Source organism: Carassius carassius, chromosome 30, assembly GCF_963082965.1.
Source record: "Carassius carassius chromosome 30, fCarCar2.1, whole genome shotgun sequence".
NCBI classification, from domain to species: domain Eukaryota; kingdom Metazoa; phylum Chordata; class Actinopteri; order Cypriniformes; family Cyprinidae; genus Carassius; species Carassius carassius.
Window position 1 is genome coordinate 12,866,201 of NC_081784.1, and position 18,633 is coordinate 12,884,833.

An 18,633-nucleotide genomic window follows, 5' to 3' on the forward strand; every position below is an offset into this window, starting at 1 on the left:
GCATCGAACCCCCAACTGCTCCCCGGGCGCCGCAGCATAAATGGCTGCCCATTGCTCCAGGTGTGCGTTCACGGTGTGTGTGTGTTCACTACTCTGTGTGTGTGCACTTTGGATGGGTTAAATGCAGAGCACGAATTCTGAGTATGGGTCACCATAAGGGGGTGTAACGGTACGTGTATTCGTACCGGACCGTTTCGGTACAGTGCTTTCGGTACGGTGCACGTGTGGACCGAATGCAATATTTTGTATGCGGAACATAGGTACATTTTCATGTTTCCAAATGAACATATTAAGTGGCGGATGTCTCCGCGTTCAGCGCAAATCCCGCCCTGCAGCTGATTCTAAGTTTGGTGACACACTGGCTGCGTGGCGTGAGCGTGGCGTTTCTGCTGCGTGTCAGTTGCGTGACGGCTGCCTCGCGTTTTCTGTGTCTTTACACACCAGAATCGTGCCTGACGCGGCGCTGGCGCGCTGCTGCTACTGTAGGTGACATAGAGGGAGGGCGCCGACAGACCAGGATATTGTCTTCACGACAACAATATCTATACTTCATGTTGAGCATAAATATAAAGCCTACTGATAAAGGACACCATCAACAGTATTGACGACAAAATAGACTATGTTTGACAGGTGCAATATGCCAGTGTGTCACCGGGCTAAGGTTTTCAAAAGGCATCACGCGAGTGTGAACATCACTACAACTAGGAAAAAATTATTGTAATTCAAACGCAGCTCCCGTCGGCATTTAAACAGACCTTTGCTCTTAATTCCGATCTGGCCAACACAATAACAAAATCTGAGCAGGTCTAAAAACTGAAACTGTTGATGCTGCATTTTACACTTTGGAAAAGTTTTTTTTTTAAATATGTGCAGGCCTACAAGCTGGGATTGGTAATGCTGCACTGTAATCATAGTTATTTATTTATATTTTTCATTATTATATGATATTGGTTTGAGACTGAGAGTATTTTATTTAGTGGAGAACTTTGCAGCAGTATTTTATTTCTTATTCTTTTTTTATTTTATATATATTTTATTAAAAAGTATTTTAAAAATGTGTAAACAAATTGTTAAAAAAAGTTTATAGTAATAAACAACCTAACAGTTTAATGTTTGCATTTCTTTCCCTTACTGTACCGAAAATGAACCGAACCGTGACTTTAAAACCGAGGTACGTACCGAACCGTGATTTTTGCTTACCGTTACACCCCTAGTCACCATACTTGGCTGAATGTCACGTCACTTCATAGAATTTTGGTGCTACTGGAAAACTCCAGCGATGTGTCATTCCACTGCCCATCTCCTCAAAGCGACACCATGAAATGATTAATATTGATATTTCTCCTCTTCCTTTGCATCTGGCTTGTGGATGTTTCATTGCCATGGACATTTGACCCATGTCTTTCGATGAGAACCAGTGTTATTTTATTATCACTCTTAAAAACTAAGGTTCTTTATTAGCGTCAGTGGTTCCACGGAGAACCTTTAACATACATGGAAACTTTCCACGGCATAAAGGTTCTTTGTGTTGGAAAAAGGTTCTTCAGATGATGAAGTTGAAGTTTTAGTCATTTCTGTATCATTTTTTATTTTTTATTTTTTATATAAGTTTTATTTATTTTAATACATAATTTTAAAGAAATATATATTTCTAGTTAATGTCTATTTCAAGTAAATCGTTTTTTGATGGTTTTAGTTTTAGTACACTATAATAACCCTGGTGAGTATGACTTGAAAATGTCTTTTTTAAATGGCCTTTGTTTCATGCCTCAAGTTGGACTTTATGTAGTGAAAATATGAGACAGATGCAGTGGGGATTTGGTCTTGAGTTCAGGTCTACAGAGACGAGTAATATGACAATGAAAAGCACATACACACAAATGGTTGGTTGTACCATGGGAGGCATTGTATTCATAGTCTTCATCAATCTGCTTAATTCAGAGAAGGCCCGATGTTTGAAGAGGGTGTCGAGCTAAATTTATCACCATATCGATCTGCAGATGGCCTGTCAAGCATGAGATGTGTGTCTCGGTGATGAAAGACTGAAAGTCAGTTTTGTAACATCAGCAGGGAGATGAAATAGATTATTTACACTATTGATCCAGTATTTAAGTATAAGAATGGTGTTTGTACGAGGGACGGATGAAGGAGTGTTTTGCGAGAGGGCCGGTGGGTGAGCTCCAGGCACTGATATACTGGCTCATTAGATGAAATGGACAGTAATGTCTTTTGTGGCAGTCTTTCATCCTTATCTGCGATATATAACATGCTGAATTATGGGTCTAGCTCTGCCTGTTGCCGCCCCAATTCATCAAGCTGTCGGAGGTGGAAGCGTGAACTGCGTTTTCCCCTTTCCTCCCCTCACAGAACTCAAGCACTCCATTTATCCATCCTGCTTGCGTGGACCTGACACCGGCGGACAGCCCTGCCTGTCTGAATCTGGCCGAGTGATGGAAATGAAATTATATTAAAAAGAAGGAGGAAGAGGCGGAGTCTGGTGATGAATGACAGGCCTTCGACGGCTTGTCAAACAAAGCCAGTTGGAGTCATACGATTGTCCGTTGGTAAATTGTTAAGACCCTCAGCAGTTGTTTAGCATGTATGTGAACTAAAGGTTTTTCTTTAGTCTCTTAAAAATAAATTTTTTCTATTGGTTCCCAACACAGTACCAAAACTGGAATATAAAAATACTATTCTAAGTCTTTTTAAATGTATTAATATTTAATTCAGCTTCAGTTAATCTCTATAGACAACTTGATGTTAACAACCACAGATATTGTTTTAAAATAAGTCTCTTATGCTCACCAAAGGCTGCAATTATTTTGTCAAAAATACAGCAGAAACACTAATACTGTGAAATATTATTACAATTTAAATGAACTGTTAAAAATATATATAATGTCATTTGTTCCTGTGATGGCAAAGATGAATTTTCAGAAGCCATATATCTCGTCTTTAGTGTCACATGATATAATGTATCCTTGCTGAATAAAAATATGAATTCCCTTCCCCTTAAAAAAACTTCTGAGCAATATTGTATATTTTCTCCTGTCTTTTAAAAGTATATTTGTTTTGCTGTCCTAATTATGCTTTTATATTATATAGCAGGTTGCATTTTGCTGTTTGCTTTTAGCAATGTTTTTACCTCGACTTCAGAAGAACAGACCTGTGACAGATCTTTTTGTTGTGATCTACCAAATCCACTGCAGTTGAGTGTGCACAGTGGTTTGTGGATAAGACAGGGAAACCATAAAAAACAAGTGTTAAATCGGATTTTTGACTGAGAGTAATTTATCAGCAGAGCTATTGAGAGTCTAGAGTTCAGGAGTTTTGTTTCAGTGAGCTGTGATGGACAGGTTGTGATGCTGGGTGGAGAAGAGCCAGAGATGTTTATGATGAGTCTTCTTTTAACAAGAGTTTCTAGATTCATTCACAGCAAACACTGTTTGCCTGGACATTCAGGGACTGTTCCACAAGAGATGAGATTGGATATCATTTTACCACAAAAACACTGACAGTTTTACACAAACAAAAATGGACCATCTTTTGAGGAGATGACTGAAAAGCACTGTCTATTACATTCTCTTAATCTTGCATTGAAAGGGTGGAGAGGGACGAGTGCTTTAATGTAATCCAGGACACACTTGTATTGGATAACACATGCCCACACATAAAGCACACATACATGCAGATGGGAGAAAAAAAGAAGCTATTTTATGTCTAGTTTTAACTTGTACCCGCTTTCAATCCTCCAACCTTTGCTTCTGAGATGGTTGACTTAGATATTTTGTAGACTGTGCCACCTTTTTGTCTAGTTTATATATATTGATGTTCACTTTATTTTGGTATGTTTGAAATTTTTGCCATTACATTGCAATAACATATTTAGGTGCTTAAAACCATTTCATAGTGACACCTGAATTCAAATCATAATATAATGTAATTAATATAATATAATATAATATAATATAATATAATATAATATAATATAATATAATATAATATAATATAATATAATATAATATAATATAATATAATATAACACCCTGGTAAAATGTGTTTCTCTTGCTGTTTTCACACTGATTCTTGAAGGATGAAAATGGAGGTGGTGAGAGAGAGGATGCTGCAGATTTTCCTGTTTCAACAGAATTTTACACCCATCCTTCCTTGTCCTTTTTTTAGACAGGTGATTAATTTGAAGTTGACTTTGAGAGCAATGCTGGACAGAGAGAGTGTGTGTGTTTGGGACAGAGTGGCTCACAGGCACCAGGGCCTTTACTGACCATTAGCAGATGTTAATTAGCTTGATAATTAGCCCATCAGTGGACCTGCAGGAGTTTGATGAGTTTCCTGCAAGGGTGTGACTGACCTTCTCGTGGGCTTTTGTCTTCCCTGCTCTTTTACACCTTCTGTCCTTCTCTCACAGACCCCTGGGAATGTTTTTAATATTATTGATCTTATAGTCATTGCTGTCATGAATGCCAAATAATCTTCCTCTGAGTGTTGTATAACAAACTGGAAAGCCATTTCCACATCTTCACCTGTCTGATTAGAAAAGAAAACATTAGCCTGCCAGATATCAGTGAAAAATCTGTACAGTGAGAAAAAAAAAGTACAGAAAAATTACCAGCAAATTTCTGCTAGGAGATTATCTGTTGAGTTTACGGACATTTCCTTTGACTGTAAGACACAACACAATGCAATTGTGTGATTTAAAATACAGGGAAACATATGAATCATTTATAATAATAAAGTACCTTATTTTTATAGAGTAAAAAAAAAAAAGTTTAACACATTCCATCACATTCATCAAGATCTGGTTGTTAAAAAAATAATAGATGGAAACAAAACAAGCACTGGCAAAACATCTACTATAATATTGTGGGTTATGTCTCAATCAGCTCCTGAGCTTCCGAGCTCGTGATTCAGTATCATTTACACAAATTCAGTCACTGGTAAGTTCCTTGGCTCATTGCACATTGGGACTGTGATTACTCAATTTCCAGGGACATGACTACGTACAACGTCAACAGACAACATTGTAGAACGTTGCTGGAATTAATCAACAACAGGCAGGACCAGTCTCTTTTTGATATTATTATTATTGTCTTTAAACACATCGTTCTGATCAATGTTCTTACAACATTTTGGCTGAATATTAATTATAAATGTTAACTAAATGTGTTACCTGTCTAGCGATGTGTGTTTATGCTGAAATATACTAATAAAACGGTTTGTCCAATGCTTCCTAGTTTTTGTGGTGCATTGTGGGATTTTTCAGGGAGTGAATGTTTCAGTGCACTGTGAATTATTTCCCTTAAAATGGCTGTCTCCCTTATCAGAGCCCTGACTACTGAACTAGGGAGCTGATTGAGACACACCCATGGTAAGCACTTTACAATAAGCTTCAATTCGTTGGAAGTAGTTAATGCACTGACAAGTAACATGAACATTAAACATGCTCTCAAGCTCTTATGGTTCTTGCAAGGACAGTTTTTTTTGGGAAACTGTTGAAGTTTGTTGGATTATGAAGCAATTGCTAAATTATCAGATTCTATAATATTGTAAAGCTTTGCATTATTAATCCAGTAGTACAATTTTCTTCTGTGTGCACAAACAAATCATCTAAAAACAGTCTGTCTTGATTCAAGCAGCTGCCTCCTTCTGTCTTGTTGTCCATAAGTGATCTGTTATGTGAGAGGAAGCAGTGCGGTACAGTGTTGTGGGTTGGTGGAGGAGAGGCGGCTGGTATGTGGAGAGGGTCGGGTTCTGTGCCTGACAGCTGGGGATTCTGCTGCTGATTTACTTTAGATTAGTTTGGAGGTCAGCCAGCCCCGTTTAGTCACAGCATTATGTTTTTCATTGTAGGAGAGCTGCCCCTCTTGCCCCCTCTGCCCCGTACACACCGCTTCTACTTCTGTATCAACACCACTCCTACAGTATGATCACTGGGACTTTCTGTCTACCTCGTAATCATGTGCATGTGTTTTTGTTTGTTTGTTTGTTTGTTTTTCACATTAAAAATTAAGTTCTGTGTAATTAGCCAGGTGTATAGAGCCTGGTCAGAAATTAACCAGGGCCTTGAATAAAAAATACCACCAACAGAGACAAAAAACTGCCCCACTGCAAATTCCTTGGTTTTCTGTCTTGTGGTTTTCTATTTTTTGTTGAATAATTGTTATTATTAACTAAAACTAAACATTTATTTTGAAATAAAATATAATTATTACATGTAAAACTTAAATTTTAAAAACTTAAATGAAAAATGCTGCCTTGGCAGTTAACTGAAATAATTGAAAAACTTTAAACTTAACACAACAAAATAAATAAAACTAAAATTACAATGAGAACAGAAAATAAGCAAAAATATCATTTATAATAAAAAAATCATTTAAATTAATTAAAAATATGAAATAATACTCTGAAAAAGTAAACTGAAAAAAATAGTGTAAGATTTACTTGGAAAAAGCAAAGAAAACGTCCTGGGTTACGTATGTAACCCTAGTTCCCCGAAGGGAACGGACACTGCGTGAACTCACAGTGGGAACGCCCCCAGCGTAGTGTGTCTGAAGCATGAATGAAATCAGTCAATGGCGAGAGTGAGCGTCATGGAGAGTGACGTAATCGACCAGGAAACTATAAAGCACCCCAGAATCACAACCGCATCAGCTTTGACTGTACTAAAGCAAGCGATCCAAGGGGATGCTGAGAGTATGGCAGGACACGCAGTGTTCGTTCCCTTCGGGGAACTAGGGTTACCTACGTAACTCAGGACGTTCCCCTTCAGGAACTACCGTTGTGTGAACTCGCAGTGGGAACGCCAATAACCACGTCCCCATACGAGCCAGTCCCCTTAGTGTGGTTAGGAAACACAAGCTGACGAGAGAACCTGAGCCCCAGGAGTAGAGCTAAGATCAAGACTATAAAATCCGACGAATGTGTGCGGTGAGGACCATCCTGCCGCATCACAAACATCTTGAAGATCAGCCCCAGCAATAAGAGCTTTAGAAGCGGCCATACTCCTAGTAGAATGGGCCCGTACAGCCAAAGGTGACGGCTGGCCTGCCGATTCACACGCAAGTGAGATGGCCTCAACCACCCACTTGCTCATCCTTTGCTTAGATGCAGGACCCCCCTTGTTGGGTGACCCGAAACAGATAAACAGCTGTTCTGATTTTCTCCACAGGGCAGCTCTATGGACATATGCATCTAAAGCCCTCACTGGGCAAAGCAAATTGAGTTTCTCCTGGTCAGACGTCAAAAAAGGAGGAGGACAGAAATCCTGCAGTACGATAGGTCTAACTACCATAGTAGGAACCTTAGGAACATATCCTGGCCTAGGATGAAGAAAAGCCTAAGCCATGCCAGGAGCAAATTCCAGTCACGAGGGAGCCACAGAAAGTGCTTGAATATCTCCAATTCTTTTTAGAGACGAGATAGCAAGAAGAAAAATAGTCTTAAGAGTAAGAAACCTTTCTGACACTTCTTCAATGGGCTCGAAAGAAGCTAGGGAGAGGCCCTCTAGAACGATGGCCAGGTCCCAGGATGGCACCCTCGTACGTACTATTGGCGTCAGCCTCAAGGTGCCACGGAGAAAGCGAGATATAAGTGGGTGTCTCCCGAGAGAACCTCCACTCGAAGGGGCGTGGTAAGCAGCTAAGGCCACCACGTACACCTTCAGTGTGGAGTGGGATAACCCCGTGGAGAGACGGTCCTGCAGGAACTCCAGCACTGTACAGCAACCGGGCCCGTCTTGGCGAACCCTCTACAGAACTCCCAGGAGCAAAGCAATCGGAGGAAAAGCGTACAGGCGTGACCTCGGCCATGCCTGCACCATGGCATCCAACCCCAGGGGGGCTGGATGGCTGAGAGAGAACCACAGTGGGCAGTGTGATGTCTCTCGGGAAGCAAATAGGTCTACCTCGGCACGACCGAAGTGTTCCCACAGAAGCTCCATCACCTCGGGGTGAAGTCTCTATTCCCCGGGCCTTGGCCCCTGTCTCGACAGGATGTCTGCCCCCTGATTCAGATAACCTGGGAGATAAATAGCTCTCAGCGAAAGAATTTTCCCTTGGGACCAAAGAAGGATCTGATGTGCAAGTTTGTAAAGCGGGCGAGAACGCAGACCCCCCTGATGGTTTATATAAGGGACCACCGATGTGTTGTCTGTCCGGACAAGAACATGGTGGCCCCTCAGGTCTGGGAGGAAGTGTTTCAGAGCCTGAAACATTGCCAACATTTTTAGACAATTTATATGCCACGAGAGATGATGGTCCTGCCACAGACCTTGAGCTGGGTGACCACTCATGACCGCCCCCCAGCTCGTGAGAGAGGCATCCGTCTTTAGCGTAACGCGATGACAAGGAGCTCCCAGCATGGGACCTTGAGAAAGAAACCAAGGATCTTTCCACATGATCAGGGCGCGATGACACCTTCGCGAACTCAAGATCGTGCGAAATGGATTTCCCCTTGGGGAGAATCCCTTGGATCTGAGTCACCACTGTAGCGGTCTCATGTGCAAGAGGCCAAAAGGTATCACGTTGAACGCTGCTGCCATGAGACTTAATAGTTTCTGAAACTGTTTCACAGTGAGTGACTGGCCTAGCTTGACCTGATGTACAGAGGTGAGAATCGAAGCAATACGAGCAGGTGACAGTCGTGCCTGCATCGTCGTCAAATCCCATACTACACCTAGAAAAGTGGTTCTCTGTTGTGGAGAAAGTACACTCTTCTTGGCGTTGAGCCTCAACCCCAAACTCTTGATGTGAGCAAGAACGACATCTCGATGCCGAACTGCCTGATGTTCTGATTGAGCTAGAATTAACCAATCGTCGATATAGTTCAGAATGCGAATGCCCTGAAGTCTCAGAGGAGCTATAGCAGCATCCATACATTTTGTGAATGTTCGGGGTGACAGTGCTAGACCGAATGGAAGAACCTGATACTGGTACGCTTCGCCCCCCAAAGCGAACCTCAGGAACGTCCTGTGTTGAGGGAGGATCGATATGTGGAAGTAAGCGTCTTTTAGTTCTACAGTGACAAACCAGTCCTCGGACCTGATTTGTGAGACGATTTGTTTGAGTGTTAGCATCTTGAATTTGAGCTTCCCTACAGAGCGGTTCAAGAGACGCAGATCTAAAATGGGACGCAATCCCCCGTCTTTCTTTGGAATGATAAAGTAACGGCTGTAATAACCTGACTTCCTGCTGGGGGGCGGAACCCGTTCTATAGCTCCCTTTAGCAGCAGAGTTTTTACCTCCTGTTCCATTACCAGCACCTGCTCGGGGCCCACCACTGTGGTTAGAACCCCTCTGAACTGAGGAGGAGGCGACCTGAATTGAATGGCATAACCTCTCTCGACTGTGTGCAGGACCCACTGAGACACATTGGGAAGATTTTTCCACTCCTCCAGAAAATCTACTAAGGGAACCAGCCTCTCGAGGCTGGGCCCTTCTATGCCCTGTATTGGCAGGGTTAATAGAACGGACCCCTGAGGGCACCGGGAGAGACAGGGCACCGTCAAGTAAGGTGAACTCAAGTCTCTCTCGGTGGGGACCACCCTCAGAGCCCTGACACTTTTGGCGTCAGGACCTCTTCGATGCGGCCTGCTTGGCGGCAATGACTGTCCTCAGATCAGCCCTGCCCCTCGAAGACCGCGCCTGAGAGTGTCCCGCCTCGTCCCGCCTCGTCCCTCCAGTCTCTCTGTTGGGGGGGCACGAGACGCGACGCTCTGCTTCTGTTGCACTCTCTTTGAGGAGCTACTCGACGGCTGGGGCTGCCCTCGCCCAGCAGCCCCAGAAATCTTAACTTTGAGCGGGATAAATTTATAAAAAAGCGGCAGACTGTTTCTTTTCTTCCTGGAACCTCACAGTGACAGATTGTAATGCCTCACCAAAGAGACCCCTAGGAGAAACCGGGGCATTTAAAAGAACAGATTTTTCTCTCTCATTCATTTTAGACTGGTTTAACCATAAATGCCTCTTCGTGGCCACCAGGACTGCCATAGAATGGCCAATAGATCTAGCCATCTCCTTGGTGGCCCGGAGAGAAAGATCAGCAGTCTGCCTCAATTTTTTAATAATATCAGCTGAAATTTCTCCCTGCTCGCTAGCCTCTTTAAGCAGGTCAGCCTGATAAGCCTGCATTATAGCCATAGTGTGCATGCAGGCTGCCGCTTGGCCAGCCGCCGAGTAAGGCTTCCCCACCAGTGTTGAAGTATTTTTTAAAGGTCTAGTGGGGAGCGCCGAAGCTTTAAGTGATGATGCCGATTCGGGAGAGAGATAGCTCGCGAGCGTCTCTTCTGCCCTCGGCATCGTCACATAACCTTCATTTTTAGCACCCATAATATTAGAATAAATGTTTGAAGTGTGGGTGTAAATGCGTGGTGACATCGGTCTAGCCCAGGTCTTTGACAAGAACGGTAAGCTCCGGCGAGAAGGCTGAGTGCGTTTGGGAAGAAATCTGTCATCAAGTTTGCTTTTAATAAAAGACTCCTGCCTATCAGATGGCCACTCAATGCTGAGCTTTTCTACAGCATGGGACAAAACATCAATAAGCTCCTCATCAGGGGGAGACCGGAGTGACGAGTTTCCAGCCTCCTCTGTTCCCAGGCTTTCAACATCCAGCTCCTCAGAACTGGATAGCTGAAGCTCGGGAACATCATGTTGTGTCTCAACACGGGGAGAAGTAGCGGCGAACCCGTCTCAAACCCCTCGGTGAGATCCATTTGCGAACCCCATGACAAACGCCTCAGCTCTGCCTCGACAGAAGCAGGACCTGAGCCGCGGGGAACGCGCATCGACCGCTCTCTGAAGTACAGAAGCTGATGCGGTTGTGATTCTGGGGTGCTTTATAGTTTCCTGGTCGATGACGTCACTCTCCGTGACGCTCACTCTCGCCATTGACTGATTTCATTCATGCTTCAGACGCACTACGCTGGGGACGTTCCCACTGCGAGTTCACGCAGCGGTAGTTCCTGAAGGGGAACTATTTTCACTCAGAAACTGCTAAATTTGACAAATAATTGCAAAGAAACAGCAAGTAGCACATTGAATTTAAACATGATTAAATTTTGAAGTAGAAAGACTGAAATATTTTTTTTGTAAAACATACTACAATAATCTGTTTTATTTACAACTTCGACAAATCATTTTGACAAAAATTTTAATTCAAAAGTTTACCTTTAATTCAGTGTTACTTATGATTTGATTTCTGTGTAATTATTGTTTGTGGAACTTACAAGCACTTTCTGAGTAAAAGATTATTTTTTTCAGTGTGTATAAATAATATTATCACTGTTTAGGGGTGTGTGTTTTTGAATGTGTAGCTATTATATAGTATTTTAATGAGGACAAAAAAAAAATTATTAATAAAATTAATGTCCATATGAAGGTAAAAATGCGCTAGAAAATCAATTCCAGTGGGCAAACATAGCTCTTTATTGAAAGAATTAATTTCTGATACTGATACACAGTGATGATAGGTCTCGATGAAGATGACTGAGTGTGTGAATCGCATGAGATGAGGGATTTATTTCCCACGTTCTGTCACAGTTGTCATAGATGAGAACATGTAGGCTGCTTCTTACAGTGTGTGAATGTCACCTGTTTCTTTAAAAAAAAAAAAAATGTATGGTAATAAAATTTTGGAATAGTACTGTTGATTTGTTGAGTTTATGACTGCAGTACAGCCAAAGTATGTTCATTTTGATGTTAAATGTAGAATTATTAACTAAGTTAGCTGAGTGACAGAAACAGAAAGAAGAAAGAAAAAGAAGCGGAAACTGGGCCAGGAGTTCTGGTAGCAGGTGGCACATTTGAACATTTCGTTTTCCAACTATAACCACAGAGCGTGTTTGTCAAGGACATCAGCAGCAGAAGGCTGCATGTGTGCGTAAGCTTACGTGTGTGTATATGTTTGCATGTTAAAAGCATGCGTGTGTGTTTGCGCTGTGTACAATCACTTGTTTGGCCTTGCATCCGCAGGATCAATGGTAGTTTTCACTGAGTAAAGTTATGCAGCAAGCTGGGGAATTTTTTAACATATTCCCAATGGTGCTGGGCGGCTTCCTGGATAAATATAGACGTGTTGATGCGTGTCTCTCCCTCTCCCTTGCTTACTCTCGCACTCAACCTCCCAAGCTTTTAATCAAAAGCAATCTGGAGGAGGGAAGTGGGAAAAAAAGGAGAAAAATTTGGAATGTGCCAATATCTTTTGTGTCCCTCGCTCCTGATTCTCTTGCAGTCAGGCTTTCTGTGTGTGTGGAGGAGGGTGATGGAAAGCACTGCTAATGTTTGCGTGTAGCACGTCCCAACCCTCCGTGCTATTCCCCACAGTTCCTGCGAATCTTCCCACAATGACCACGGTCAATGCCTTTGCTCCGTGGGCATGTGATCACATCCCACGGAGCTTGCAGTTTCAAGTCTCATCCTCTTGTTTCAACAACACCCACCTTCTGTCAGCTAACATTACTACCTTATATTCATTGTTTGTTTTTACATTTATCCCTGCTAGCGCTACAGTTTCCTTTCTGTCTCATTTTTTCAGTTCACACCTCCTCCTGCCTACATTATCCCTTATAGCGGGCTGCCGTTTTGTCTGTCAGACCTGAGTCACGTATCGCAGGGTTTCAATGCCTCTTCCAGATTAGCACTTTTTTGATGCCTCAGATTTTATTTTTGGTCACCACATGAAGAACACTTTCATCTGTAGCCTCGTAGTCAGGGAAGACATGTTTTACGTGAATTTATGGTATCACATGTGCAGTATTTTATATATACCTACAAACGTCTTGTCCTATCTATTAGTTTATTTATTTTTATTTTTTTCTTTATCATTGACACAACTTGTTATTGTCCCTTGTCATTGATTTAGAATCATAAAATGCATGGAATGGCCATCGTTATTTCATCTGCCTTTTTTCTTCTTGTTAGATTTGAAATGTTACAAATTGGAAGTGTGTAATAGATTTTTTTTCTTTTTTTTCTATGTCAGAAGACTTTCTTATATTCTGGTTTAGTAGAAATATAAACCATAAGTAAACCTAAGTATGGCAGTTTTGGATTCATTATTTTTGCAATTCTGTTTAAATTTACATTAGTTACTTCACTTTCACAAGATTAATTTGAAATATGGTATTTCTTCTACACCAGGTAATGTGGGTATGTAACCAGTGCCGAAGGCAACAGGATATGCTCACTAAATCAGAAGAGTGGTTTCCCAGCCAAGGGCCCAAGCCTGGAGAGCTGGGGTCAGCAGTGAGTGAACCGACCATGTGTGGAGATTCCATTGGGGAGAAGAAGGTGCACTCTAGGTCTCAGAACCCTCTCAACTCCTCAGTTTCCACTGCCCATGACTCCCAGTCATCTGCCCCAACTGACCCCAGAAAAGGCCCCGCCACAGGGCAAGCCGACATGCTATCATCACGCTCACGCAGTGAGCCTCCACAAGGAAGGTACACTTAAGCCTCTCTCTCTCAATACAAAATCTAGAATGTTCTAGTAAAGTAACCTTTTTCCATATTAATTTTTATAGGTTATAACATACAAAAATTAGCTGATGTCCGTCAAAGCTAATTAAATGCATGGTCCGAGGAGAATGAGTGGAGAGTTGGTGAAGTGTCCTAGTGAGTTGCTATCATTTAGCATCGCAGCAATGAGCACTGGAGCTAGTCTACGAGCAGCAGTGCACAATAACGACACATATATTTTTTTACTGTCATTGAATAGCACCGAGTGAAAAATCAACGTTTTCTTTATATCTAGTGGCAGTGATCATGACGTTAGTTCAGATAAGTACCGGTAACCGTTGTCATAGTGTCGTAGAACTGGTAAACTTTGTCTTTGTCACCTAGAAATAGAAAGCATCATGCTAGCTATATGGACGTTTCTAAGCGTTTATCTCTTCCTCTGGTGAAAATGTTGTTGCAAATGTAGCCACGTGTCTGTCGCTGTGTTTGGCAGGTGCTTGTGTGGGCAGTGCTGTCCCATGGAAACTGCATTGGAAAGCTTGTGCTGTAGGGAAGTGAGTGCGTTTGGGTCGCTGTTGGTCGATATCTATCTATCTATCTATCTATCTATCTATCTATCTATCTATCTATCTATCTATCTGTCTGTCTGTCTGTCTGTCTGTCTGTCTGTCTGTCTGTCTATCTATCTATCTATCTATCTATCTATCTATCTATCTATATGTTTATATATATATATATATATATATATATATATATATATGTATTTATCTATTTATCTATAATCTGCGCTATCTGAATACTCTCGTCTATGACTCGTCTCTCTAGTCACTCTCAATGCTCTCAAGGCGGGCTTTGGTAAATTCTCTCCCCTACGTGACGTGATGCAATGCATTGTGGGGGAAAGGAGACCGCTGTAAAATAGTACCTACTTTTTCGTATTATATTCCGTTTTGTGATACCCAACAACATAAAATACAATGGATAACAGTTTAAATGTTTATTACCGACAAGAAAATTGCACATATTCGTTCAAAAATTGACCCTGCAACACGGCCTTAAACAAAAAAGACAAAAAAACTATGGATAACATTAAAGAACATTACAAATATTTAAAATAAATCCATAGCTTTCACCTTGGATGCTCTCATTTCCCAAGTTCTGCTTCCCTTAATCTAAGGCTAATAAATGTATTTCACAATCTGGGTCATTATTTAATACAAAACCACACATAATGTTTCTACTGTATCTCTGTCACTCACTCTGATATTTAGTTAAGATGAGTGCTGTCTGTCACTGTCTTTAATCAGTTCTGTGAATTACTGGATGGTCATTCTTTATAAAGTAGCAACAATGTCATTTGTAAAGTAGAGTACTATACAAAAGTCTTAGGCACATTAGTATTTTAACCCCAAAAAAGGGTTTTAAGCCAGTTATTTATATCTTTTGCTGTAGTGTGTCAGTAGGAAATATCAGTTTGCCATTCATTTTATTAATAATCTAGTGCGATTTTGAATGCACCAGCAGTCTGACAACGGCGAAATGAATGTTTGTAAATGTAAACTGATATTTTATACTGACACTACAGCAAAATATATAAATAACTGGCCAATGTATGTATAAAGTACGTATGATTAAATTAAGTATATTTAAATAAGTGTAATTAAAGTATGTGTTCGTTCATGTGTTAAGGGCTAGATTTTCACTGGAGGAAACAGCTGTTTAGTGATGAGCGGTGAACGCAGCGAAAACTTTACAGTAGATGTAAACTGTATTTATGACAAAGAACTGCACAGATACGGATATTCTAACAATCGATCGATAAACACATACCTTGTGTCCTCTGTTTGTGTTTGTTTCCGCTCGCGCTGCTCCGCCGCGGTCTGCAGATTGAAGAGCGTGCTGAAAAACGGGGAGGAGACCGGTCTGACAAACATTTCAATCGATCGCTCAGGCATTTAAAAGGCACTGAAATCTGCTTCCTCTTATTTTTTGATAAACGAACCCAAAACTGTCTATGTCCTTGCTCGAGTGTGATGTGATTTGTGTCACGTGCAGGTGCGATGGAAGCTATTTTTAAAATGTAAAGAGTAGAAAGTACAGATACTTTCGTGAAAATGTAAGGAGTAGAAGTAAAAAGTCGGCTGAAAAATGATTACTCAAGTAAAGTATAGATACCCCAAATTTCTACTTAAGTAATGTAACAAAGTATTTGTACTTCGTTACTTGACACCTCTGCTCAAATGAGATCACAGCATTTACCAGACAACAAAAAACCCAACGGTCAAATCAATTCCTGATGGACAAAATCAAGTCCCACCCTACATTTTTTAATGTTTGAGTAGCTGTTTCACTCTGATAAAATAAGGAAGATAATCGCAACTTTCATTTCATGCCAATAATTCTAAATGTTTTTTTTTTTTTTTTTGCAGTTAAGATATATTGTTGTATTCAAATTTAAGTAAATTGCCTAATAGCTTTGGAAGACATATTTTATTTGTCTATAGTACACTCTTTAAAGTTTTCAAACTGTGGTTTTCTTCGCGATGTCATAGAAGAACAATTTTTTTGGTTCCCCAAAGAACCTTTCAGTGACCAATTCTTAAAGAACCATTATTTTCCTAAGTGTGAAGATTTAAATAATCTAAAGAATCTTTTTCCACTAAAAAGAACCTTTTTATGGTTCCATGGATGTCAATGAAGAACCTTAGATTGAATTATAATATGTATTATACAATTTATATGTCTAAACAGTAAGTTAGAAGAGATGTCGTGCTGGTTTGCTGGTCTTGGTTTGTCTTAGCATTGTTGGAATGTCTTTTGGTTGATTTTAGATACAGTTTGGGCACTCTTTAGCTGGCCAACTAAACCAGCTAAACACCAGTTTAGCCAGGCAGGGACCCCAGCTAGACGGACTGAAGACCAGTTTTGCCAGGGTTGAGTACCAGATTGAACCAGCTCAGACCTGCAGACCAGCTTAGCCAAGTCTTTTCATGACAAACAAGGAGCATCAGGACATTGTGTTGCTCATTTGGTTTCTATTTGATGCATTGTGATGTCTCTTAAAACTACATCTAGTCCTTTTGAGTATGGGCAGAGAATCTAGACAAAGAAGGTGTAAGACTGTTCACAAGAATGTCTCTTTTTGATGCTGTGTGATTATTTGACCTCTAGAAAGAAACCACCAGCAGCATCTGATCAGAATGGCAAGCTAGGGCCAAGAGGTGAGAGGCGGCGAGGCCTATCCAAAATCCATTCCGAAGAGCGAGATACTGGAGAAAATCGGAGAGAAAGTCGAAGACTGATGAAGACTCGTTCTCAGGAGCACGACAGTCCTGAGACCAGGAGGACTGAGGGGGAGCAGAAACCACCCAGGGAACAGTGCAGGACTGACCCAAATACTCCACATCATCTGGCCAAACTCCAGCCGGCGGAGGAAGCAGGGGAAATAGTGCAGGACAACAGAGGTGCACGGAGATGGGCAGATGGGCGGCAGGCCTCGCTGGAGGGCCAGCAGCAGGCCTACGCCCCAGAAAGGACCGCGGGGGGTACAGGTTTGCAGGGTGCGCCTGTTGTGCAGGGTCCTCCTCCTAAAACAAACCACAACCCACAGCCGCCCGCTCCTGGGTTCAGGGTGGGCCCTGCCATGCCCGCAGGCCCACATGAGCTCAGGGAGCCTCAGGAATGGGTCAGGAAGTTGCAGCTGAGCCATCTGGATCCCAGCTCGGCTGCGCTGCTGCGCAAATCGAAACGACAAAAAGCTGAGAGCATGCTGCGCAATGATTCGCTTAGCTCTGACCAATCGGAGTCTCTACGACCACCCCCGCCCCGCCCTTACAAGAGCAAACGGGGCGGAAACAAGAGGCAGATGTCTGTCAGCAGCTCGGAGGAAGAGGCCGGTTCGACACCAGAATACACCAGTTGTGAAGATGTGGATATTGAGAGTGTCAGCGAGAGAGGTGGGTCAGATAGATACCTGCTTTTGTATAATTGGTACATTTAATCATAAGGCTTGCATAAACACAAACCTCCATGATTCAGAAAAGGAAACCATCATCAATAGGAATGTAATATTTGGTTTGATTGATGAATTTAGTAATTTTTTAAACACGGAAAATCGATTAATGTTGACTATTAAGAGGTTGCTTAACTTCTTTTAAATGCTGCAAGGCTTTTCATTAGCTTTGTGTGCAAATGGTTTTTCAACATTGTTTTCAACAATGATTGTCCATAAATGTACTGCAGGAGGTCGGCTGATAAGATATACTTTATAAAACATTCGTAAAAAAAAAAAAATTGAAATTGAAATTTTATATAACTGTTAAAAAAATTTGGATCAGAAATCATTCTACAATACTGATTTGGTGCTCAATGTTGACAGTAGTTTTGTGTAAATAGTTTTGAAGAAAAACTTTGGTAGAATTTGAAGGATTCTTTGGTAAATAGAATATTCAAAAGAACAGCATTTATTTGAAATAGAAATCTTTTATAAATGATTTTACTGACACTTTGATCATTTTAATTGCATCTTTGCTGAATAAATGTATTCATTAAAAAAAACATTTGAAACAGTATAATTAATTTTAAAAAAATTAGGTAGATAGATTAATTGATTATTTATTTATTTTATTAAGTTTTGTGTGTGTGTGTGTGTGTGTGTGTGTGTGTGTGTGTGTGTGTGTGTGTGCAAAAGGCTGAATTCCTAATTTACATACTAATAAATTACATATCCAAGTATTAAAAACAGTATTTTACAGTGTATCTACAGTGGATACTTATAAAGGAGATGGTATGCGCTGAATACTTTTTCACTGGCTTTGACTGGTTGAAGTTTGGGTTCTAGAGAAGGGGATGTTATACTGTGCTGTTAACATGGCAAACTGACTGAACACAGACTTAAAAGCTCACAGTATTAAGCCAGGGTTGAAATGTAAACATTGTTGGGTGACTAGAAAAGACAGACTATAGGAGAAGGAATGGGAGACTAAAAATAGGAGAACAGGAGACTGAGAAGAGGTTAAGCAGAACACTAGCTTGCTCTTATCTGTGCAACATTTCATCAGGTACAACAGAAACAACAGGTAAGATAATGACTCTTTCTTCTAAAGAATAGGAACTGAAATATTCAAGTTGACAGCTTATACTTTTGCTATTTAAAGTTAACGTAT

The 18,633-nt window shown here is 41.1% G+C and overlaps 2 protein-coding genes across 8 annotated transcripts in view; both read left to right on the top strand.

Annotated features, from left to right (window-relative positions):
• Positions 1–17,059, top strand: part of LOC132110313 (regulating synaptic membrane exocytosis protein 1-like) — a 45,151-nt gene extending 28,092 nt beyond the window's left edge. The window contains exons 4-6 of the mRNA XM_059516873.1: positions 13,152–13,453; positions 16,640–17,013; positions 17,046–17,059. Coding sequence (XP_059372856.1) covers positions 13,152–13,453; positions 16,640–17,013; positions 17,046–17,059 — 690 coding nt within the window. The remainder of the gene's footprint in view (positions 1–13,151; positions 13,454–16,639; positions 17,014–17,045) is intronic.
• Positions 16,900–18,633, top strand: part of LOC132110662 (regulating synaptic membrane exocytosis protein 1-like) — a 42,567-nt gene continuing 40,833 nt past the window's right edge. For all 7 annotated transcript variants that reach the window (XM_059517457.1, XM_059517459.1, XM_059517461.1 and 4 more), the window contains exon 1: positions 16,900–17,424. In XM_059517457.1, the coding sequence (XP_059373440.1) occupies positions 17,112–17,424 (313 nt within the window). In that variant the 5' untranslated portion in view covers positions 16,900–17,111. The remainder of the gene's footprint in view (positions 17,425–18,633) is intronic.